This window comes from Panthera leo, chromosome D3 (assembly GCF_018350215.1).
Source record: "Panthera leo isolate Ple1 chromosome D3, P.leo_Ple1_pat1.1, whole genome shotgun sequence".
NCBI classification, from domain to species: Eukaryota; Metazoa; Chordata; class Mammalia; order Carnivora; family Felidae; genus Panthera; species Panthera leo.
The window spans coordinates 69,056,223-69,082,435 of NC_056690.1; the positions used below are offsets into that span (position 1 = coordinate 69,056,223).

The 26,213-nt window shown below is 39.9% G+C and overlaps 1 protein-coding gene across 6 annotated transcripts in view; it reads right to left on the reverse strand.

The window, feature by feature from the left end:
• The window catches only part of DYM (dymeclin), a 351,049-nt gene that overhangs the window by 135,184 nt on the left and 189,652 nt on the right, over positions 1-26,213 (reverse strand). Inside the window, exon 14 of one of the 6 annotated variants that reach the window (XM_042910997.1) lies at positions 10,084-10,248. The exons of the other annotated variants lie outside the window; for them this stretch is intronic. Coding sequence (XP_042766931.1) covers positions 10,084-10,248 — 165 coding nt within the window. The remainder of the gene's footprint in view (positions 1-10,083; positions 10,249-26,213) is intronic. 6 annotated transcript variants of the gene reach the window in all.

The window sequence follows — 26,213 nt, forward strand, 5'->3', positions numbered from 1 at the left end:
TAGCAACCAGACTAAATGGTACATACACAGAATTTAAAGAACCGAGAAACACAGTTTTGAATTTCTGTATCTATAGTCTACACTTCAATTTTAAATTTTAGCCAGTTTTATAAAGTACCTCAAGTGAAACTGTTGAGTGTATAGAGAACAGAAGTTCAAGAACTTAAACACAATTAGCTGAAAATATATAATCATCACAGAATATCAGATTTGTAGTAGGTCCTAAGACAGGTCAAAATAATTTCAAAGGCAAAGTTACTTAATAAAATCATACTGTTGTTAAAAGGCTTGATGGGAGGCAGTAAAAGATTAGAAGTGGGGCTTTCAGGGGTGCCTGGGGGGCTCAGTTGGTTAAGCATCCAGCTTCAGCTCAGGTCATGATCTCACGGTTCATGGGTTCGAGCCCCACGTCAGGCTCTGTGCTGACAGCCTGGAGCCTGCTTCACATTCTGTGTCTCCCTCTCTCTCTGTCCCTCCCCCGACTTGCACTCTGAATCTCTCTCAAAAATTAAAAAAAAAAAGTTAGAGCCAGTATATTTGGGTTTCAATACTGGCTTTACCATCTTCTAGCAAGAATTAAATCGCTCCATGCATCATTTCCCTTGAGTATCAAATGGGGATAATAATATTAACTATCTCATAGAGCTGCCTTGAGGATTAAAATAAAAATAGTTAATAATTAGAACAGTGTCTGTTACAGAGCAAGAGCTCAATAAATATTAGCTACTATTAGCACTACTGGGCAAGGAAAATATTTTATATGCATGCTCCAATATGCAGCCTTTAGAAAATCTATACCATACATCTCAAGTTCATTTAAAAATTAATTTTTAATGAACTGCCTCTTATAGACAGCTACTTCGTAGAACTATTGTACAAAACAAGTGGCCTGTTGGAACACATCTGACTCTAGTTTAGATCAATGTAAGAATGCACGTGGAAAAATGCCTGAGAAAATTAGGGACTCTTCAGTTCCCATTCCAGCTCAAATACGTAGGGTGGAGATCGAAAATGTAACAGGAGTGAATGAAGGATATTTAAAAAATAGAAGAAGCTATCTACTGAGAGTAATTCGTTCCGCACATGTATGGTGAGATGGGTTTATCTCACTTTCTCACGCTGTATTATCCAGTAAAGACGAAACTCTGATCATAGCAGAGACCCTTAAAGACACTTAGACTCTACTTCCGCTTTGTTGTGTGATCTCTGCCAAACCATGTAACCTCTCTATAGTCTTCTCTGCTTCCTCGTCTTTTATAAGATAGAAATAAATCCTTTTGTTGTCAATCTAACTTAGAGGGATGAGCTTAGAATAAGTGCCCCTCCCACTGTGCAGCCACATTGAAAAGCACATCACGATGACTGGGTTACTCAGTGTCAGTAGGTAAAACATGAACTCTGATTTACATCACCACCTATTTAAATTCTAGAAGTCAAATAAATGTAAGGGTTGGCATCGTGACATGCCAGGGCATGGAGAGTGGGTGGAAATCACTTTTCTTCCATATATGGGAAACCCTGTAAGTTTAAGTCTGTTGGACATTTAGTGACCAAGAATATTTCTATAATAAGCAGTTACGCAAGTCTGCGTGTCTGAATATGCACATGGAATCCCCTGCAAATGGCGGCCCCAGGGGAAGAGCATCCAGCTAGGGGAATTCTGTACCCACTCCATACACAGTCTAACCTGCATGAGAAATTGTAATTTGTTATCTAACGCGTTCACCTTCAGGAACTCTGGTTACACCTATACACCACAAATACATGGCTATGATCTGGGTGCCTCCTCTACCAATGCTCTCTATACCTGAGAGCAGTGGGCGGGGAAAAAAAGATGACCACTTTTTTGAATCAAGTATGAATCTCATATTGTTTTTCCCTAGGATTCTATTATTTCTTTCTAAGTTTGGTTTCATATGCCCAAATTCTCATTGCATCCATCTCCCAGAATAAGTATCTTTTATGTTTTAATTATTGATTTCATCTAAATTTCTTCCCTTTGGGGGCGCCTGGGTGGCTCAGCCGGTTGAGTGTCCGACTTCAGCTCAGGTCATGGTCTCACAGCTCATGGGTTCAAGCCCCACGTCGGGCTCTGGTGCTGACAGCTCGGAGCCTGGAGCCTGCCTCGGATTCCGTGTCTGCCTCTCTCTCTGCCCCTAACCCACTTGCATTCTGTCTCTGTCTCTCTCAAAAATAAATAAACGTTAAAAAAAAAAAAATTAAAAATAAATAAATAAATTTCTCCCCTCTGGACAATAAATTGTACAACTAAGTGATGGTTCAGGGCAGATGACCATGGCAGGCTAGTGTAGCATCTGTTTTGAATGGGGTTTTAATGCTACTGTTGGTCTATCAATAAATACTACCAATATTCATAGGTGGAACACACCAAAAACATTTTTTAAAAACATTTCTGATTAGGTATAGTGTAACAAATTTGCTTGCTTGCCTACCAAATAGTTTTGAATTAAAAAGGAAGTTAAATAGAACTTTTAATACTTACTGGGATATACTTTATTTCTTATCTACATTTCTGAATCTTCATTCTATTACTATTACTGTAGCCACTAGCTTCCATAATTTACTGTATCAAAGGAAAACTTCTGGGGTGGAGGGTGGTGATAGAGCTTGTTCAAACTACCCGATTTTCCAGTTATCTTATAGCACTGTGTTTCAATTTTAAGAGGCAAAATTTCACGTAAACTAATTTTACTTTGCCCTCTGAGTTTCTTCTGCTCAGCTAGAGCCACCAGAGAAAATATTATTTTTGCATTTTTATGAGGCATCTTTCAAAGCATGTTGATATTGCTTGGATGGTCGTGGCTTACTACGTAAATCCAAAGAGTAGAAAGCTTATAAGATGTTTAAGGAAAAGAGAGCGGAAAGCAATGCAATCCCATACATGCCAGGCAGTTTTACTACAGAACTAGGGAAACTATAACCAGAATGCTTCATTATCTAATGATGCTACCCTGAATGCTTTTTTGAAGAGATAGTGGCATTTTAATAGGACTGCCACCTTACTGCTTCTCCCAAGTAATCTCTGAAAACGGAGCCGTTATTAGACTGGGCAAGTCTGCAAAAAGTTCATTATAATAAACTAAAATCATCCCTTCCAGGTAAATACGAAGCACCTATTGTGGACTAAGTATCACATGAGGCGCTAGTGGTAAGTGGATTCAAAAAAGCACACATTTGGGGCGCCTGGGTGGCGCAGTTGGTTAAGCGTCTGACTTCAGCTCAGGTCACTATCTCGCGGTCCGTGAGTTCAAGCCCCGTGTCAGGCTCTGGGCTGATGGCTCGGAGCCTAGAGCCTGTTTCCGATTCTGTGTCTCCCTCTCTCTCTGCCCCTCCCCCGTTCATGCTCTGTCTCTCTCTCTGTCCCAAAAATAAATTTAAAAAGTTGAAAAAAAAATTTAAAAAAGCACACATTTTCTGTCCTCCTGAAGCTTACAGTCTACTCTAAGAGAGAAAAAGACAGAGCACGTATGTGAGGGGAAACATAAAATTAAATATAACAATGGATTTGGGGTTAAGGGACAGACCTCTGTAAGGAAGTAACAAGCGTAGGAAATACAGAGTAGGGAACTATTCTGAACAGGAAAGAACATGTAAAAAGCCCTAAGACGGAAAAGGGGCCAGCGAATCCTGGAAAAGAAAGGCAGTTGGTGTGGCTAGGGAACGTGCCACCCTGAGGGCAGAGGGAAGGCGCCACAGGGATCTGAACAAGCAAGAGCTGGAATCTGGCTTTGGGTCTCTGCAGGCGCTTGCTCGGGGCGGCGGGGGGGGGGGGGGGCTGGGGGGCCGGGGGGCTGTGTAGTGAGACTCGCGGAAACCAGGTGGCAGGTTCTCGCCATCTGCGGGGGAGGTGAGGGTGGTGTGAGCTGGCACGGCTGGCAGCAGGCACAGAGGAAGAGAGGACACGTTCCGTGTACATTCTGGATACAGAGCTGAAGTGGACAGAGTGAGGATGGACGCGGGGGGCGAGAGAACGAAAATGCTGAGGATTCTCATGAGACGAGCTTGACGGCTAGAGACACCACTTGCCGAGACGGAGGAGACAAAAAGACAAGGTTTGTGGAGAAAGGCTAAGAGTTGGCCTGGGAGACGGGGCAGGAGAGGTGTGAGTGCAGTGATGTTAACACTAAGGCAGCTGACAGTGTGGGGCTGGAGCTCACAACTGCAGCTGGAGTTACCAGCCTGGGACGTACTGACACATGGATGGTGCGTAAAGTCATAAAAGGAGATGGAAATGCCTGAGGTGAGAGGTTTTTAAAATTTCTTTTAATGTTTATTTTTTATGTTTGAGACAGAGACAGAGTGTGAGCAAGGGAGGGACAGAGAGAGACGGAGACACAGAATCCGAAGCAGGCTCCAGACCCCGACGCAGGGCTCGAACTCACGAACTGTGAGATCAGGACCTGAGCCGAAGTCGGATGCTTAACTGACTGAGCCACCCAGGTGCCCCGTGAGGTGAGAGTTTAAACGAAAAGAGAGTAGGGCCTCAGGAGCAAGCCTTAAGGAATTCCAACATTTACAACAAAGGCCTACCGAGAAATGGCAAACCGGTGGGAAGAAAGCCAGGACTCTGCTGTCCCAGAAGCCAAGAGAAGGCGGTAGGCAAAGCTGTCTACCTCAGCTCTGAGACCAAGCAGAGACGGTAGCTGCTATGTCAAGCCTTGCCCTCCTCTCCGCTCCAGAATGCACAGCCATGATTCACTCCTATAATTCCTAAGAAGAAAAAAAGACAATCCCAAGGGCCCAAACAAGGAAACATGCTCCATTAAAGGAGTGACTCTAAAAAAAATTTAATGACATATTGTTTATTCGTTCCAGCTTTTCTGATCTGAATTTACCTGCCTGGTTTTGCCTTACATGGCACTGAGCACTAAAGAAGTACATCTCAAGACCAAACACCACATTACAGAAAAGAGAATAAGCTTGATGACAGGATCAAGCAGTGAATATGTAATTCAAAAGGAAACCATAATGGTTTAAGTGGAATAATGCATTTCATTTCGTGCCACAGAAGTGGCACGGAAATCAATAAAGCACATAGCCACAACAAAATTATTAAGACAGTATCATATGCATGAAAAATTATTACTCTGGCTGCAAATATTTATTCATGACAGATTTAGAGAGTGGTATACGATATGACAAGACTGTTCTAGTAATTTTTTAAAAAAAAAAAAACCTCTTTTGAGGAAACTCATTAGGACATTGTCCTAGATTCAGACTGAGGATGCAGTTCTTTCAAAGCAATCAAATGGCACCAGATGTCATTTTTCTAAACCACAGTATGAAAGACATACCAAATGGGTGAAAACACTGCTAAATTTGAAAGTGCTATAGTTTAGAGACATGATTTAATGTTGTGCTTACTTAGAATAATAAACCAATTCCGTTAAGAAAAGCATCCCTTCCCCCCCAAAACTACAAAAATGCTAAAATAAGCTATGGGAGAAATTTTCTGTGATCACACTTGAAGGAACTCCTATCTATTCCCATAAACCACTGCAGTTCTTTGCCAATTAATAAAATGACATTACGTTATGGTGGTGAGGGGAAAAAAAAAAAAAAAACAGCCAGAAATATACATTTAACTTGGGACGGTGGAGGGAGGGCTGAGGAAAAAACAAAGAAACTTGTAATGTCAATTTGCATAATTTTTAAATGCTAAAAAAATAAATCTAAAATTCTTTTAAATGTCATGTATATTTCACTAATGTTCCGCAAGTATTTGTATGTCATCTAGTTTTTGTCCGCATGCATATAACAGTTTTAATATCAGTATATAATTTTATATTCTTTTTTCAACATTATATCAAATGTTTTCCATGTTTTTTTTTTTAAATGTTTATTATTTTGAGAGAGAGAGAGAGAGAGAGAGAGAGCACAAATAGGGGAGGAGCAGAGAGAGGGAGAAAGAGAAGCCTAAGCAGTCTCCGCACTGTCAGCACAGAGTCCGACACGGGGCTCAATCTTAAAAACTGTGAGATTACGACCTGAGCCGAAATCAAGAGTAGCAGGCTTAACCAAATGAGCCTCTCAGGCGCCCCTCTTTATTTTTCTTTATGATATATATACATATATATATATATAAATTTTTTAATGTTTATTTACTTTTGATAGACAGAACACAAGATGGGGAGGGGGAGAGGGAGACACAGAATCCAAAACAGGCTCCAGGCTCTGAGCTGTCAGCACAGAGCCCAACACAGGGCTCGAACCCACAGACCATGATATCATGACCTGAGCCGAAGTCGGTCCCCCAACAGACAGCCACCCAGGAGCCCCTATTTTTCTTTATGATACTTTTAATGGCTACATGATTTCCCATTGAGTTGACAAAATACGGTTTACTTGACTAATCCCTTATTTTGTTCTTAAATATCATTCTTACCTTGGGTTATTTCCCTAGGATAATAATAAATTCAAGATATTAGCATTTTAATAACTTTCGGTAGATATTTCTTTATAGAAATCCACTATTTTCTACCATTTTTTATGTTACATTTGCAACTTATGGCTGCAAAATAATCCAGGATTACACCACATCTTTAGTATATTAAAACAAATTTTAAAATGGTTGAAAGTTATTGGCAGGTGGACTCAACCTGACCCTCTAACAGTGAACCAGTAAGAACCCTGCTGCCTCCCGACATGGGAAGCACCCAGAAGCACTCTCTCAGGGAGGCTATGGAAATAATTCTTACACCGGGAAGAAGTTTGCCGCACAGTGACTGAGATTTCTACCTAGAGCAGTAGTTCATGTTAGACTGAGGTCAAGTCCTTTAAGGATAAACTAATGTTTCTCTCCAGAGACTGATCGGCGTGAGGATCACACTACATAACCAAAAGCTACTTGAGACTGTGAAGTGAGTCCGAGATGGCTCCATTCAGGCATTCGGCTTGGTCTGTCCTGCTAAGTAACACAGGTCTCTTGAAAGAAAAACGTGTCAACTGCAGAGACTACATTACACTTGACCACGTGTCACTGTGGATGCAGGATGTTAGTCACTTGCGCATGAACGTGGCACAAAGGTGACCAGGTATCTCCCTTTGTGAAAATCAAGCTCGCTCTGAGGTCCGTCCAGAATGCAAGCTTTTCAGGCTCCCTGCCCCAGACAGCAAAGGGGTGGAGCTGGGATGCAAAGCCGGTGGAGGAGGGGGTGTGGCCTTCCCTCCAGTGCCCACGCCCCTAATCGCTGAATTTCCTCTCTGCCATTCAGAGAAGGTGGTCAGGGCCTGGCAGAGTCTGGAGGCCAGGAGACGGTGCACCTGGTTTAACACCTCTGGAATAAGGTGAGAGAAGAGGGCCGGCAGTCGGAGAGAGGCCAGGACTGCAAAGGGACAGCGTTTCAAAAATGCCATAGAGTTCTCCTGGCCTCAGACTATTTCCTCAACCCATCTACCTGGGTCTACCACAGCCTGATTTTCCTTCTAGAGGCAGCCTAAAGGCTTTTCAGTCCCGAGGAGGGCTATGCACTGAACACATGCCCTTCGGAGGGTTACTTACTACCTTCTACCCTAGATGCGAGTACCGAGCAACCTCCTGAGAATGAGGAAGGGCCCCAGGAGGGGTGCTAAAAGAGGAAGCAAAACACATGAAAGAAAATGCTGTTCCAAGAAACAGAGGGTACTTCAGCTCTGCCAGGAATCGGGTGAAGGCACACAGGAATCCCATGCTGCTCTGGCCTTTACGTTTCCCTTCTCGACTTTCTTCACGTCTCCCGACTCTGTCTTCCTGGTCCTTTCCCTTCTGTTCCCTTTTACCTTCCCACTTCCCCTTGTATCCCTCTCTCCCGTGTGTCCCCGTGAGGGGAGGGGTGTGACCCAGAGGCAAGCTGATAGCGGCCTCGGGTACAAACAGCAGATGGTGAAACCCTGCAGCAACTAACACAGGTGACCAGCGCGCAGGTGTGAGGTGCTGCCAGGCCCACATCGAGGGGTCAGATGGCACGTCTACTGCACGAGGCTCGGAGTCTGGTCGGATAGACATGTCGTACATGAAGACACACGGAGAAAAAACACAAGTACGGTGTGGTGGTGGCCTTAACGTGCCCACTTAGCTGGGCTACGGGGCCAGTAGAGTGGGCGACCACTCACCTACACGTTGCTGTGAAGGTTAATCAGCTGATTTTAAGGCAAGCAAATTACCAGGGCATCTGGGTGGCTTGGTCGGTTAAGTGTCTGACTTTTGATTTCGGTCCAGGTCATGATCTCACGGTTCGTGGGATAAAGCCCCTTATTGGGCTCTGTGCTGACGGTGTGGAGCCTGCTTGGGATTCTCTCTCTCCCTCTCTCACTCTGCCCCTCCCCTGCTCGCATAGGTGCACAGGCCCTCTCTCTCCCAAAATAAATAAACGTTAAAAAAAAAAAAAAAGAAAATTACTCTAATGAGGGTAGGCCCCATCCAATTAACAAAAGGCCTTAAGAGCAGAGACTGAGGTTTCCTGAGGAAGAAGAATTCTTTTTCACAACTATATCACAAAAACCCTGCCTGAGTTTCCGGCCTCCTGCCCAGCACCTGTGGATTTAAGATTTAAGATTGTAACATTAACACTCACCAAAATTTCCAACCTGCCCCCATAGATTTCCGACTTGCCGGTCCCTACAGTCACAAGAGCCAATTCCCTAAAGTAATTCTCAATCTCTCGTTCTCTCTGCACGTACACACGCACACGTGCACGTGCGTCCTGCTGGTTCTGTTTCTCTGGAGGAACCTTCGGTGGGTCCACTAGGAAATCAGGGCAGGAATAGCTACGCTGCCCACTCAAGAGGCTCAGTGATGAGCAACGGCTCTCTGTTCCCTACAACTGGACACATTCTGTCCCCGATTCCTAACACCATCACTTACCCGATACTCACTCGTTTTCCCGGAGTCAGCGGAAAGTAAATGGCTTTCCTCTGATAAATTCTCCCATATTATATGCACGAGGGCTTATTCCATTATTTTCACTTAACATTTCTGTCTCTGATTTTCTTTATGTCTCAAAATGTCTCTACGGGCTTAATTATGAGTCTGACCGACATCATTATGTGTCTGTAAATATTTCTGCCACCAAAAACAGGCCGGCAGCTTAGATGTCACGCTACCTTCTAGTCTTAATAATCAAAATGTATTCAAAATAATAATCAAATTTCACTTATGCTGTGTAAAGCTTCTGCATGTTTCTTTACCTGAAGAGATCTATTTTAATTCCAAAGCTTGCTCTTTTCTAGAAGGTGGTCACGGAAGTTTTCTTCTTTCTTCCTCGAAGTCATTCTGCACTGAAGACACTGCCTCAAACATCATACCTAGCTAACAGTATAGGGCTGGTGTGCAAGTCATTCCTGACTTACAGAAAATGTGTGTTTAAAATGCCACCTACAAAATACAAAGCAGTCGTGGCAAACTACGTCTCTCCTTTGGCATGTGATATACACTACACAGCAGGTACGGATTTTCTCTGATACTTGACATCGGTGGCTTGTCTCTTTCTTATGACTCCCACCGTTGCTCTGTTTAATCTACATTCACCCATGACACACTGGAACTTACTGATTTTGTAACTATTCTATATACAAATGAGTGAGAAATGCAAAACCCCAGAGGACAATTTCTACCTTCTTATAAAATCAAACCTGCTCAGCTGAATGTGCTTCTATCCAAACATGGGTGAAATGCCACGGTCAGCTCTCGGGGGTGCTTGCAGAGCGAGGAAGAGAACCGAAAATTCATAGGTAATTAACAGTAACGGTAGAGTCTGTTCATACAGAAACCAGACAGAGCACCTCCCAACTATTACACATAAATCAAAAGATTTCCAAATGGAGCAAAGTATAGAAAAGTTCTGTCAGGTTTACGTGCCAACTGTGTGGTTGAAAGCTTCTCTCTCTCCCATGAAACATAAAGTACTTAAGAGGACGTTTGTAAGGCAACAAATCCCAGCCATTATTTTAAGGAATCATTTAGCACCATTTCAAATAGATATCTCCTCGGCAATCATTTCACCGACATGTATCCCGTTCAAACATGCAATTATCAGTCACATACAGCATGCAGCATGCAGTAAACAGACAGCAGAGGTTAATAACCTGGAAGCATAGGATCTGAGAATGTGAGAGCAAGTTAAAGACAAGAGTTCCTCTCCATTGTCACTGAGGGTCGAGAAGCAATGCTGAAGCGTAGAACAGTGATAGTGGGGGAAATACAGTTTGTCCAACACATAAACATATCTCCGCAAGTGGCGGCAGGTATAACTGAAAGACAAAGGTAAAAGGAGAAAAACAGAAAGAGAGGAGTTTTCCTTTGAAAAAATAAACCATTCTCAATGTCCTCAAAGCTTTCTGTGTATTTTCACTAGATGCTGCCCAAGGGACAAAAAAAACACAAAAAACAAAAAACAAGTGTTAAAAGTGAATATTAAAAACATAAAAAAGAAAACAAACAACGTGATTTAAAAAGGGGCAGAAGATCTAAACAGACACCTCACCCAAGAAGCTATACGGACGGCAAATACGCGTATGGAAAGATGCCCCACCTCCTGTGGCATGAAGCAAATGCCACAAGATAGCACTCCAAACCCACGAGAAAGGCCAAAGTCCAGAACGCTGACCACACCAACTGCAGGTGAGGGCACGGAGCAACGAGAACCGCCCTTCACTGCTGGTGAGAAGGCAAAAATCACACAGCCGTGTCAGAAGACAGGTTCTGTTTCCTCACAAAACTAAACATACTCTTACCACACGGTCCATCCAGCAAGCACGTTCCTTGGTATTCGCCCAAATGCGCTGGCGGTTTCTGTCCGCATAAACACCTGCACATGGACGTTTCTATCAGTTTTCGTAACTGCCCAAACTTGGAAGCAATCAAGATGTCATTTGGTAGGTAAACGGACCAACCGGGGTACATCCAGAAAATGAAGTGCTGTCGTCAGTGGTAAAAAGAAAGGAGCAAGCCAGCCACGAAAAGATATGGAGGAGTCTTCAAACGTGTGTCGCTAAGTGAGAGAAGCCTCTCTGAAAAGGCGACCAACTGTAGGATTCCAACTCCATGACATTCCAGAAAAGGCGGCAAAATTCTGCAGACAGTAAGAAGCCCAGTGGCCGCCAGGAGTTAGTGGGGAGAGAGGGATCAACAGGCCAGAGCACAGAGGATTTTTAGGGCAGCGCAACTACTCTTTAGAATTCCTTACCGGTGGATGCACGCCATTGTACATCTGTCAAAACCCACAGGAAGTACACCACCAAGAGTGAGCCTTGACATGAACTATGGTCTCTGGGTGAGAATGATGTCAAGGAAGGTTCATCAACGGTAACACTTCTAGTGCAGAATGATGACAGCAGGGGAGGCTGTGGGTATAGGGAGGCAGGGTGCATACATGGCAATTCTCTGTACTTTCTGCTCATTTTTGCTGTGAATTTAGAGCTGCTCTTAAAGAAAAAGGCTATTTAAAAGTGGGGGGAGATCTACTGACAGGGGGAACATTTTCAAAATATGATGGTGTCATTAGTTAACCATAGGAAAATTGCCTTGATAGAGCAAAGTGGTGTGAGAGACTTTCCTCTCTACAATACTACAAATACATTCCTGGAAGGCAGGCAATTAATAGTACAGCGATACGGAAGATACCATGGTAGAGGGAACACTGAATTAGGAGTCAGAAAACTTCGAAATCTGGACCCGATCCAGCCACTGGAAGCTTTGTAACAGTGGGTATTTGATCTCTCCAAGCCTCAATCCCACAAATTGCAACATAGAAGTATGTTAAATTATTCCAAAATTTTGAAGTGATACTTAAAAAAATAAAAGAATTATTATTGTCAGAGTAATTTCACTTGTGCCACATTTCAGACTGCTCGAAAATAACAAGTTTGAAAGAGGAAAATACCCAATCAATCTGACAAAGTGAATCAGCAAAACCATGAACACATTAACCGATATGCTTAAACCATTCGTCTTTGAGAACCTTTTCTAAAAATCCACATGGGGTGCCTGGGTGGCTGAGTCAGTTAAGCATCTGACTAATTTCGGCTCAGGTCATGATCTCACAGTTGTGAGATCGAGCCCTGCATAGGGCTCTGCACGAAGCTTGGAGCCTGCTTGGGATTCTCTCTCTCCCTTTCCTTCTACCCCTCCCTTTCCCCTGCTCACTTGCATTTGCATGCTCTCTCTCTCTCCAAATAAATACATCAACATTTTTTAAAAATAAAAATTAAAAAAATAAAAAATAAAAATCTACACCCCACGTACATCAAGTTCCCAAGGGGCAACGTGTGACTTTTAAAGTGTGCTGAATTCGAAATAAAGCTAATAGATTGAAAGATTAGAAATAGGCAAATTTCCAAAAACTGGACAATCCAATCATCCATTCAACCTATTAACCAGCCTGTCTACTCATCAGCCAAGCAGTATCTACTATGTAGCACGTGGGAACTATGCACTGAGCTGAGGACAGGGTGAGGAAGAAAACAGACACAATTCTTTCCCCGGCAGCTTGCAAGACAGAAGAAAGACACGTCCGACAATAACAAAATCCCATGTAAACTGTGTAAGTTCTAACTGTGGAAGCCCTTTGAAGGAAACAGTATAGGGTTCCCTAAGCGAAGTAATATGGAGCTCTCTCCCTGAGACATGGAAGTTAGGAAAGGGCTCCTGCAAAGGGAACTTTAAGCTGACATCTTAAGGAAGAATGGAAGGTGGCTAAATAGATTATGGACCGGGGAAGAGGAGCTGTGAATGAGCTAAAAATCGATTACAAACAATACATGAATATTGTAAGGAGAGTGGGTTCAAAATTAACCCTTCTCTGTTCAAAAAACAGGTTGTTGTTTTTTTTATTTGAAGGACAGTTGAGACACAATGTTACACTAGTTACAGGTGCACAAGGTAGCGATTCAACAACTCTTGACATTATGCTGTGCTCACAAGTGTAGCTACCATCTGTTACCATACCCAGGCTATTAAAATACCACTGACTATATTCCCTATTCTGTGCCTTTCATCCCGTGACTTACCCATCCACCCTGTAACTGGAAGCCTGTATTTCCACTCGCCTTCACCCATTCTGGTGATTTCCCCACCTCCCTCTCCTCTGGCAACCATTAGTTTTTTCTCTTCTGGGTCAGTTTCTGCTTTTTGTTTGTTTTTAAAAAACAATCACTTTTGAAAAATATAGTGGTTCTATTACACTGACAAGAAGATAAGATGAAATATCCAAGTATGATGTATAAATATCTATGAAGAAATCTTTAAAATGGTGGTAACAAAAGCCCTGAGTCAATGAAATGGAAAAAAAAAAAACATTTTTAGACAGGAAATTATAGGATTGTAAAGTCATCCAATGTTCAGGTATTAATCTAAAAATTCATATTCTCAAAAAATATCAACAAGATTTAAAAAAAAACTAGCCCTATTAATTCCGAATTCCATTTAGTAAACTAAACATTTAAGAAAAGCCAGAATATTCTGGAAAACTATAGTTGATGGGACTAACTTTAAAAAAAAAAAATACCATAGGGACGCCTGGGTGGCTCAGTTGGTTAAGCATCCGACTTCGGTTCAGGTCATGATCTTGCAGTTTGTGAGTTTAAGCCCCAGGTAAGGCTCTGTGCTGACAGCTCAGAGCCTAGAGCCTGCTACAGAATTTTATGTCTGTCTCTCTCAGCCCCTTTTTTTCTTTCTCTCTCTCTCTCTCTCAAAAATAAACATTAAAAAATTTAAAAAAAAGATACCATACAGTGACATTAATAGAAACAGTTTGGCATGGTACATGAGCACACAGGACACTAGAAGAGACTAAAATAAGATGAGAACATAATATAAGGTAAAGGTGGCACTTTAAAACAGAAAATCAGATGAAATATTCAATAAATGGTACTGGGATAACTGAGTAGATAACTAGGAAAAAAAAAAAAACAAACAGAGGTCTTTACCTTACCTCTTAAAATAAATTCCAGGTTGATCAAAGATTGGAAGGTAAAAATAAAACTATATAAGTTCACAAATAAACCATATACCTGAGAGCCATTAAAAAATATGACTCATAAATCTGATCCCATAAAAATGGAAAATATAAATAGCCACTTTGCACGATGCATCTTTCGTACTGTGTGCACTTTCTGCCGTTTTCATGTATCAGACATAAATTAATGGCTAAGTAATTTTTAAAAATGGAAAGGGGCACAGGAGCAATTATTTCAGAGGGAATATGATGAAGCGGGGAGATCCAGGCAGGTTCAAGGATCCAAAGGAAGTTCAGCATGGTTGGTGTATACCTGAAAATGGTGAAAGGTAAGGTCGGCTCATGTGGTGCCTTGTGAGTTATCGCATCATGAAAAACTAATTAAGGGTCTGAGCAGGGGAGCAGCTAGATAAGACTGACTTTTTTTTTTTTTTTTTTTTTAGTATTCATTTTGAGAGAGAGAGAGAGAGAGAGAGAGAGAGAGAGAGAGAGAGTGTGTGTGTGTGTGTGTGTGTGTGTGTGTGTGTTTGCGTTAGCAGAGGAGAGGCAGAGAGAGAATGAGGGAAAGAATCCCAAGCAGGCTCTGCGTTGCACTGCAGAACTTACAAACCGTGAGAGCATGACCTGAACCGAAATCAAGAGTTGGATGCTTCACTGACTGAGCCACCCCGGCGCCCTGATATGATTGACTATTTTAAAGGTGCATTTCTGCAATACAATGATAAAACTGGGGAGGAGCAAAAGTTGAAAGATAACACTAGAAGCACCAAGAGTAGAAAAGCAAAGACCAGTAAGCAGTTACTGCAAGAGTTTATGCAAGTACTGCTGATGGCTTAGAGCAGGGGTACAGCAGATTCAAAACTATCCTGGCGCTAAAACCGATGGGACTTGCTAATTGATTGGAATGGGGGATGGGACCAGTAGAGGAAGATATCAAGAGTAATTCCCTGATTTCTCATATTAGGAACCGAATGAAAGTACGTTTTCTGAGGAAGGAGAAACCAGAGGAGGGATAGGTTTTATGCAGAAGATCATGAGTTTTGTTTTGGACATGCTCAGTTTCAGATACCGCAGCTGTGAGATGTCAGCAAATGCTGGTATACACGTAAGCTTAAAGCTAAGAGAGGGTGTAGATTAACCCAGAGGTATAGATGGATTATAGACAGACACACAGAAGAAGGTCAAAGCTCGGAGAACATATACAAGGTCAGAGGGAAAAGACAGGACCCGGACCAAGAAATTCCAGGATTTCCAAGTTAAAGACAGAGAGGTGCGGTAAAGAATACTAAGTGGTAGCTAGAGAAGTAAGAAGAAAATCTACAGATGTTTTCAGAAGGTGTTTTAAGAAGGTCATGGTAATGATACACCTTGAAGATAATTTCCATATATGCTGCACAAGCCGTATGACTGAAATAGTTAACATTTTCTTATAAAAGGAAAAGGAGCTCCTGTCCAATTTAGAGATGTTCCTTCCTCGTAATTTAATAATCTTGAAATATTCTTTATTATTATTATTTAATAGAGATCGAATGGAAATAGCCCTGCTGATTAGCAGACACATGAGAGATGTATTCTCATTATGAGAAAAATCCTTTGGTCCCATTACTCTCAGCTTTAAAAAAAAAAAAAAACCCACCAAGAAATGAACAAAAAATAATACTAGTTTTTAACAATTATCTTTTAATCACTTACAATTCTATCATGAAGTCTGTCTTAACACTTTCACAGCAACTATAATAATGGTAAAAAGTGAGTTCGAAAACTTAGTCAACTCTACACTTAGACTCTGTTATTTTGAATTCAGCACAATTAATCTGTATTCTTTAAATATAAATCAAGGCACAGGAAATTGGCTTTTAATTATATTAACCTGTCATTATTATCTATGAGCATCCACTGGGTAAATAATTATTGGTTGCTGAACTAGATTTTAATTATGAAATTATTTTAAAAGCCTGTGGTCTACATAAAATGTTTCAAAAGAAAGGCAGAGATGTGAAAATGGATTTAAAAATACAATGTTGCGTTTACATCAGCACTTCACAGCTATGCCCGACAAAGGAATCTCTAAGACTAATCATTCTTTTTTTTAAAATTTTTAAAAAAATGTGTATTTATTTCTGAGATAGAGAGAGACAGAGCATGAGTAGGGGAGGGGGAGAGAGAGAGGGAGACACAGAATCCGAAATAGGCTCCAGGCTCTGAGCTGTCAGCACAGAACCCGACGCAGGGCTCAAACTCACCGACCATGAGATCATGGCCTGAGCCGAAGTCGGACGCTCAACCAACTGAGCCACCCAGGAGCCCCTAATCATTCTTAAATAGAGTTAGGAACCTCTGTTTATAACCTCTATAGGACCCACCTAGTCCAGAAGCTGTGCAAGTCCTGGCCTTGCCCACTTCTCTCCAAGTCAAGTCTCAAGAAGCTGGTAATGTCTAAGATAAGACAGAGTGAAAAAGATTTTTTTTTTTTAAACAGGCTTATCATTAGACATTTCAGGACTCAATCCACCAAAGGAAAGCAAAACTTGAGAAAACATAGAAACTGTGTTAAGGCAGTGGTGATTCACATTTTTAAGCAAGTGATTGCAATAAATATTATCAACAGTAAAGAGATATCATGTAACTCCTGATACGATCACAGCAGAGTCTAAATCTAATCTTGAGAAATCAAAAGACCAATAGAAATTGAAGAGTATTTTATAAAACCCAAAAACAAAAAAAAGTTCTACAATCTTCAAATTTTGAAATACCAAGAAAGGCAGAGGGACTGTTCCAGATTAAAGGAGGTGAAAGAGAATAAAATGCAACATGATTCTGGGATTGGAGCCCATACTACAGAGGGTTAAAAAGCATTTTTTTCTCTAGAAAGGAAATTAGTGGGGTAAATGACAAAATTTGAGTGTCTGTAGATTTGACAATGTTAATTTCTTGATTAGGATAAATGTTCTTGTTTTTAAGAAATAGCCACTTTAGTTCCTGGTGGTAAAAGGTACACCATGTCTATAAATTCATTCTCAAATGTTAAAAAAAAAAAAAAATACAATGATTAAGCAAAGGTTGTAAAATTTTACCATTTCAAGACTCTAGGTGAAAGGTGAATGAAAATTCAAGATAAAAGATTTTTAAAAATTGATATTAAAATATAAAAAATTCATTTATTGTTAATATAAGAAAGAAAACAGAACTAGGCTTTTTGATACACTGAATAATACCCATTTTAAGATTATGAGATTCCAATCAAGAGCATGAAAATGTCATTCTGACCTCTATACTTAAAGCTTCGGACATCAGAAAAACTAGAGCGTGGGAAGTAAGCAAATGTGGTCTGGAGTTGGCCCATAAAAAACAGTCACTGTTAAGTAAGAGCTGCATTTTCATAAAAAATAAAATCTCATTAGTGCCTTCTTATATGACAATGTCCAAGATTATGCAATGTATAGTTCTGAAATGTTATTTGATATGGTTATGCTTCACCCGAGTAAAGTATCAAAATGTTCTCTCCTAGAACAACACTTAAATCTGGAAAAGATGCCCAAAACCACAAGCAAAAGAATAATGCTTTGAAAAGACCCCCGAGTCAGGCTTTCTAATAATGTATTTTACAGCACCTTGGCAATAAAAGTACATTTTCATAACAACTCTTTATTAATTTATTTTCTTAATCATTTAACAAGCTTTCAAGAAAAAAATATCGAGCTCACCAGGAGCAGGTTAAACTTTATCAACTCTCTAGACTATGATGTGTATCCCTTTCCAACGTCCATTTAAAAAATTGTTTTAGAAAAAGCTTGTTGACAGATTCACTAGTAGATATGAAATACCAGGAAATCAAATTAATAATAAGTGTTTAGGACCTACATGAAGAATATTACAAAAATTTACCGCTGGGCAGAAAAGAGGCCTTGATTCTCGATGGGAAGATAAAATATACAAAAAAGGATGCCATGATCCTCCACAGACTCAAAATCTCACTAGTAATGTTAAGTTAAATTTCTACCCAGTTATGTCATTTGGAATTAGAAAGAAAAGTGTTAACTTTTTTCTCTACATGATGGCCTTCAAATATATATAGAAACTGTAAACCTTTAAAATTTTTCTGCTCTGATTGATATTAAACATCTGTTCTTTCATTGTTCATGGGCTACAGTTTCTAGATTCATCATCAATTATATTACTCTCCTTTGGATATTCACATTGATTGATTACCTCCTCAGCAACGTAACAAGAGCAGAGAGGAGTATTTTCTCACTGATAGTATTTAGAATTGCTGATACATGGTGATAATAAAAAAGCAGGCCAACTTTTAGTCAGTTTTATCATAGTTTTAAAACGGTTTACAGACCCAAGACAATGCATTGCCAGAACCACTGGTATCATCCCAGCCTTGGTATGCCACTTACCAAATATTTATTCTTAAAATACGGCAGAAGTGAACACATTATTCTAGATGTGTTGTGTTTGGGCAATGATGAGAAAATTATATTCTATTGCTACAGCTTTAAATTATGTATGTTCAAAGACTAAAATCAGGGCATTGGGGTGGCTCAGTCAGTTAAGCATCTAACTCTTGTTTTTGATTCAGGTCATGATCTCATGGTTCATGAGTCTGAGTCCTGCACTGGGCTTTGCACTGACAGTGTGGAGCCTGTTTGGAATTATCTCTCTCTCCCTCTCTCTCTGCCCCTCCCCTCCTCTCTCTTTCTCTCTCTCTCAAAATAAATAAACTTAAAAAAAAAACAAAACTAAACTAAAATCAAGATGAAAAAATTCCCTCAAATTAAAAACTAAAACAAATGAATTTAACTATCAGGAGATGAAGCAACACAAAGAATTATTTTAAACTTATAAAAAATTATTTTAAAATATAGAATTGATCATACATACTCAGTGGGATACCTAAGGTCAGAGACAAAAAAAAAAAAAATCCTAAACTTTGTTCACTTATAGTAGTAACATTACTATTATTTTAAAACAATTACATGTACATATAAAGACATAGAGAGAGAGAGAGAGAGGAATAAAGAGAATATATTAATGCAGTTCGAAGAATCAAATTAGAATTTATATTAAATAACCTTAAATATGAATCAAAACTAACAGTATGAACTATTTTTTTCCTTTCAAGAATTTATATTTTACTAGTTTTGTCCACCGAAGAGATGTCAAAAAAAAGACACACTCCTTACCAATTAGCACCCCTATCACCCACAACCAGATTGTGGTCTCTAAGTATCACTTCCACTAAAAGAAACCAGAGCTCTGGGAAAGAATGGTGTTTGCTAGGTCTGAGACAGGAAATGTGCAAGATGAGCCTGAGACATTCTACTAGTGGCCTCAGAGTGGGGAAGCAGGGAAACTATCAATGACAAAGAGGGTTCCATCAAAAGGCAACATTAGAGTCTCCCACTGGCCGAAGATGGCACAGTTAGAAACCAGAAAAGATAATTTCTGCAAGTGACTGAAACACATGGTATATATATAAAAATCAAAGAGTTCATAATAACACACGTGAAAAACCAAAAAGCAAAATGCTTTGTTTACTACTGAAGGTAACAAGGACATCAATCTCTCTTTCTGAAAATTAAATATTAAAGGAAAAGAATAAGCATTAAATCCTGTCTTTCCAGGGTGCCTGGGTGGCTCAGTCAGTTAAGCGTCCAACTCTTGTTTTCGGCTCGGGTCATGATCTCACGGTTTGTGTGTTCAAGCCCCACATCAGACTCCGTGCTGACAGTGCAAAGCCTACTTGGGATTCTCTCTCTCCCTCTCTCTCTTCCCCTCCCCCACTCGATCTCTCTGTCTCTCTCTCTCAAAATAAATATATAAACTTAAAAAACATTTTTTAATAAAAAAAATAAGAGTTAAAAAAACCCCTGTTTTTCCAGGCAAACTTACTTGGGAAGAAAGAATTGTATCTAAAAAAATAGGCATGTGATATTATAATTTTACAATTTCATTTTGGGGTGCCTGGCTGGTTCAGTCAGTAGAGCATGAGACTCTTGATCTCAGGGTTTTGAGTTTGAGCCCCATGTTAGGTGTAGAGATTACTTAAAAATAAAATCTTAACAAAAAAAATTCCTTTTGGCAGCCTGTGGTAAGACAACTAATCCAGTAAAAGATCATCAATGAATGAAACCATCATGTGAAAGAACAATAGTGTAATTCAGAAGGAAGGGATTAGGCTATCACCAACTGAACCCACTGAACAATTTTAGTATCTCTGGGATAGATATCATGTATCTCCTTATACTACGCAATATGAAATATACAGGAACGCTTAATGAAGAACTTTTGCCAAAAAGGTTGAATCTCAACGATCTATACCCCAGTTTACAGAAGAAATCGATGACAGGAAGAACAAATTAAAGGACACAGAAAAAAGCAAACAGATAAACCAAGAATGTGGGATATTCTGTAAAACAACTAACCTGTTGATCAACTAATCAAAGTTGTGAGTTAAAAAACAAAAATAAAAACAAAACAAACAAATCAGAAAGAAAACAAAAAGAAAAGCAAAGGAGGGGGTACTGCTCTAGGTCAGGGATCAGCAACCTTTTTCTAAAGAGCCAGGTAATAAATGTTTTAGACCTGTGAGTCATTACTGTCTCTCTTACAACTAACTGAACTCTGTAATTAGTATGATGAAGCAGCTATAGACAAGACATAAATAAATGATCACTGTCGTGTTCTAATAAAACTTTATTTTGAAAATCCTGATCCTACTCTAGATTGAAATAATCCTAAGAGACAGGACTGTTTAATGGGTGTGAAGACCTCATTTGGACTCTGATTTGAACTAAGCAAAATAAACGTATTTTTCAATCAGGCACAACAGGAGTATTGCTTTGCTATGAGATTAAGGAACTGTTAGTTTTCTTGTGTGGAAAAACTAATCAAACTGATGCAAACAGGTAATAGGTGCTACAAATGAAAACTAAAAATAAGGAGACTTCACCTGATCAGATAGGTAAGGAAAGTTTTCCCTATAAAAGTAATAATTCAGCCAAGATTTAAAGGATGAATAAAGATGAGCAGGAAAAGAATACAAGCAGAAGGAACAACAAAGACTAAGGATCTGCGCTGACCTGGAGGGAGGGAGGGAGCGGTGAAAGAGGCCAGTTACAGAGGAGTTTGGTCTTCACCCTAAGAACAATGAGAAATACAGAAAGACTACATGAGCAGTTTCAGGACAAGATCTGCGTTTTGAAAGGATCAGTCTAGCTTCAGACTGATGAGCCGAGAGTTGATAACAAACCTAAGGGAAGTTACTGCAGTAGAGCAGGGAACTAAGGTAATGGGTCGAAGGAAAGAAGCAGCAGATATGACAAAGTTATTCACAAGACTCGGTGATGAATTGGATATGGTAGATGAGAGGAAAGGGGCATCAAAAATACTCCCAGGCTTCTGGCTTGCATAAAAGGTGATGTCATTCATTGAGGCAGGGGACAGGAAAGAGGATCGGGAAGGGCAGGAAAAAGGGAAGATTTCCAGTTTGAAAACACTGAGGTTTGCAGTAACCCTGAAAAACCAGGAAGATGACATCAGGTATCTGAAAGGACAAAAAAGGTTTCAAAGGCCAAGAATAGGTCTACTCTGGAGATGTATTTCGGGAGTCATCAGTATATAGGTGGGAGTGGCCAAGACGTAGGTAAGGAGAGAACAGAAAGGGGTCTAGGCGTGACCTTGAGAAGTGCCAAATTTAACAGCGTCATAAGATCACAATCTAGACAGAGGAAGATAAATCTTCACAGAATTTTGAGGAGTGGCCAAAAAAAAAAAAAAAAAAAAAAAAAGACACCACAAAAACTTTACAAAGGAAAGAAAAAGAAGAAAGAACCAAGAGGAGACTATCCTAGGAAGGAGTGGTTAACAGTGTCAAACCCAACTGAGAGGGCAAATAAAACAGATGATGCCCGCTGGATTTAGCAATATAAAGTCACTGACGACAACCGACAGGGCTGATGCTGGAAATGTCAAAAAATACCATTCATTAAAACCCAACCCTGAGTATAAGACCTCTTATCTTTAATCCCATTGATTAGCTCATTCACATGCATTAAGTATCATTAAGTTTCCAGGGGAGATTTTTGCAAACCAAAACATTTGTAAAATAACACACACACAATTTTACACAGCATAAAACTTCCAATACAATGTGGATATCTAAGGACATCCAAGAAAATAAGCAAAGGAAAATCTGGGACGAATGTCAGGAAAGTACACAACAGTGGTGGGAGCACAGCCCTTGAATCATTTAACTCCTTGGCAGCAGAAGCCATTTTTCCTGGAGCTAATCTACTGCCAGCAATGAAGATCCTGGGAATCTCTAGTATGAAGGATTAACATACTGGCCCAACCACTGGAAAATACATTGAAAGGAACAATCTAGTGCTAGCTCAGAAGGGATGAAATGACCTAATATCTCGCTGCCAGATCTAGAAAGTAATAAAGATCGTAATAACAATAAAAAAGGGCCTCTTTAACAATATAACATTATAATATAAACTTCTTCCTATGATTTATTATTTCAGTTGCTAAAGAAATCGAAATAAGAAAATTCCCTAGATTTGTCTAACAAAACATTTTAATCAATTAGAATGCACACTATCATTGATACTTGCAGTCTAATCAATCTAATCAAACTCTGCTGATTTGAAAATCTTCCAATAAGATCTTTCATCCTCAACTAGCTACTTATTTTGGGATATACACCCATCGATAAAGACCTAAAATGTAAACATGTATAGGAGCTTAAAAGACAGCCAAATATTTGAGACAGCAATTTCACAATGTTTTTGTCAAATTACTTGTTTCCTGTAACTAAAATAATATTTGTTATAATCAAATATAAATTTGGCAGTATCGATAGAATTAATCATACTTTCCTTTCGGGACAAACTGCATATCCAAGAATGTTTCTGAAAACTTCAACTTGTCTTTGAAGACTTGATCACAGTTCATTTAATAGAATCTCCCTCTCCTCTTTATAGAAAACGAAGTAAAAGCATTGATCTTCATACTACTGAAGTAAAGGAGACAAGGCACTTGAAAAAAATTTTAAGCTTTGTAAACAGTAAAAGGCCCTACATACCAGATATTTACATATTCGTTAGACTAAGTAGATGGAAACTTACATGGTACTGACTCGTTAAATATACCACTGTCCCTTGTTTTAAAGATGGTGTGACCATCTATATTTACAGGTGTCGATAAACACATCGGCTTATTACCAGCATTCCTTTCTACATGGCATATGTATATGAAAAATGTCTTTTGACTTTGGACAAAGCAACTATTTAAAAAGAATGTTGTTGTGGTTCTCCACTACAGACATTTGCTCTGCAAATGCCCAATAAGGCCATGCAGCAATGTACAGCTGGCTGGGTTCCCAGCAATGCACAGTTATGCTATATGGCTTGAAGTTGTATTTCAATGTGTTAATAGCATATTGCTGTCTGCTCTGCTTAGGGTCTAATAAGCAGGTCTAAAAAATCTACAAACACATTCATTCATCCCAAGCTCCCTGCTAACATTTTCTTTTCATGACCTTAGAGTTAGCAGGAGGGGAACACTGATGGACATTTCATAAGGAAGGGAAATTCACTTGAAAAGAATTTCTTGATTGGATTTGTTTACGATTTGTATTTTAACAGAAGCATCTCAATAAGTTACTATTTTCCTGCTTGTGCCAAGGGAAGTGGTGGACTGACAGAGCACCCATTACAATGATGACTCCCACAGAAGCCAAGTTGGTTCCAGTGGGGGTGGAGCTGATTGAAGGAAGAAAAGGAAAAAGCATGTGCTCATTACAGAATTGGCTATCAAAGACCCAGAACTCAGCCTGAAAGCTAAAAATTATCTTTACACATATCTGGCAAAATTAAGAGATGTGTTTTTAAAGAAATCTGGACCTTAGGGGACATTAATGATGACTATATACTAGATTCAAAAGTCTTCCTCAGTCCACACACATCTGTCTACACTGAGTAATTTGAGGTATAAACACTACGAATGTAATGGAAAGACTGGGTTCACAAACAAATAGCTAAAAAACAGCATATTTATCACATTTTATGACCATCAGGCTCACTTCTAAAGTCACTATATTTTACAAACTCCCTCTTGACAAAAAGGCACGGAAGGATTTATAATCATTGTAAAATCCTCCTGAACGATCTGAGTTCTGAGTCTTGATTCTTCAAGATACATGCCACAAGTATTAGATCAGCGAAGTTAGATAATCTGGAGCCATGAAAAAAGGCCAATTCTGCTGAGACTGATTAAATATTTATGTCACATCCTTTCTATAGCAGAGCAGGAAAAAAATACACACAAGATAAAGTGCTCTATAATCAGAAGAGTTGGAAATCTATTAAGGTCATTAAAAATCAGGACAAGTCTTCATATATAGAAGTTATGCTAATAACTCATCATCGGGAGACCATCTCGGAGTCATTCTTTGGCTGTGGTCATGGATGTACGCTGAAACACCCACACTCCCCCACCCTTTCACCCACATGGGTGTGGTGACACACCCTAAACCCACGTCTGTGAGCTGGCAGCAAGGATTATGGGTGCCGTCTGTTACAGGAATGTGGTAATCATGAGAGTGAAGCTCCCTGGCGTAGGTGGGCGGAGATGAAAAGTTTGGTGTCGGGCTCACTAGCTCGACGCTCTCGTCAGCCTAACTGCAGTACTAGCCTGAGCGCCACAGTAACTCACGGACACACCACACCAGGACACCTTCTCCTGGGGGAAAGGACAGGCCACGCCTTCTCTTGCCCCTAGGTCTTTGCGCCTGCCGCCAACTATGTGGAGATGCTCCGTCCATCTCCTTGTCCTTCTGGCAACCCCCCGCCTCCTCCATTCTTCACGTGTGCGACTCTTCTGACGCTCTCCCTGATTGTTGCAGGCACATCTAGTCCACCCCCTCTAGGTTCTGATCGTGCCTTGTGCTTCCTGCCAATGTACGACAAAAATGCATTTATAACTGTCTTTATATCTCTCTCCCCTCTCAACCATAACCTCTCTGAGGGAAGATTCTGAATTGTTAGTTTTCTTTCCCTAGCACCCAGCACATGCCTGGTATTAAGAAAGCACCATATTTTTTAAGTCACTAGAGAAAAACTGAGGAAAATTAATGTCCCATATCGAATGATCCACAAGTTACCTTGTTTGGGGAAGTTTTTATGCATTTATGCTACACTGACAATCACACTTCAGGCTGGGCTGGGAGAGTCATAACCATAAATGTAAAATTACATCCTTCCTTAAGAGTGAGCAAAGGCCTATAAATCATCGGGAATAGGAACTTACACAGTAATTTTTCTCTAAGGCCTTAATTGCTAACTTTTTAAATTCCTAAACGAAATCCATGATTTGTCCACTTTTTGAGAAGTGCAAAAGAGTCAATCGTCGTAATCACCTCTACCCTCCGACCAAACAAAAACTTACTTTCTTTCCATGGAATAGAGAAAACAGAGAGCATGATTAACCTCAGAGCTGGCCGTCGGGCAATAGCTGGAAGACCTTATTAGCTACCACTTTATTCATTATAAAATTACACTTTTTTGGAGCAAAATGAGCAACGATCTGTCAACCTTGAGAACCAGATGCCTTAGAAAGGCTTCATATCTTTTTGAAGACAAAAGGTGTAACTGTTGGATACAGGAAATGGGCAAGATGGGATAAAAGAAATCAAGAAAGAAAAGGGGGAAAACGTTTACTGTAAAAAAAAAACAACCCACAAAACCCCAAAACAACAGACCAAAGTGTGTTTTTGGTGACCATTCAGAGAAGGAGAGAACAGGGTACAAATACAAAGAAGACTTATTTCATGTGGAAGGGACACCAGGGCTTATTATTTATCTAGCATCTGAATCAACAATTCACTCTCTCTTCTCATCTCTATTTGATACCTGATCTATAAGAAAATTAATCAATGTCATCCAACAAGCAGTTTATAATCTAGCTGAAGATTCAAGATATGAGCATACTAAAAATTAAAGGACAAAAAACCACCTGAGACACATCACAATTCCATGTATTTCCTAAGTGGCAACACGATAAATCTAGGGCAATGAGAGGTGTAAGAAGAGGAACAGAAAAGAGTACTATGAACTATAAAGGATTAAGTATGAGGAGACAAATATTAGTAGGTATTACGCGTTGAATTGTATCATACCAAAAGACGTGGAAGCCTGACCCCCAGTACTTTTTTTTTTTTTTCTACAGAAAGACACATGAAAAGCAAGATAA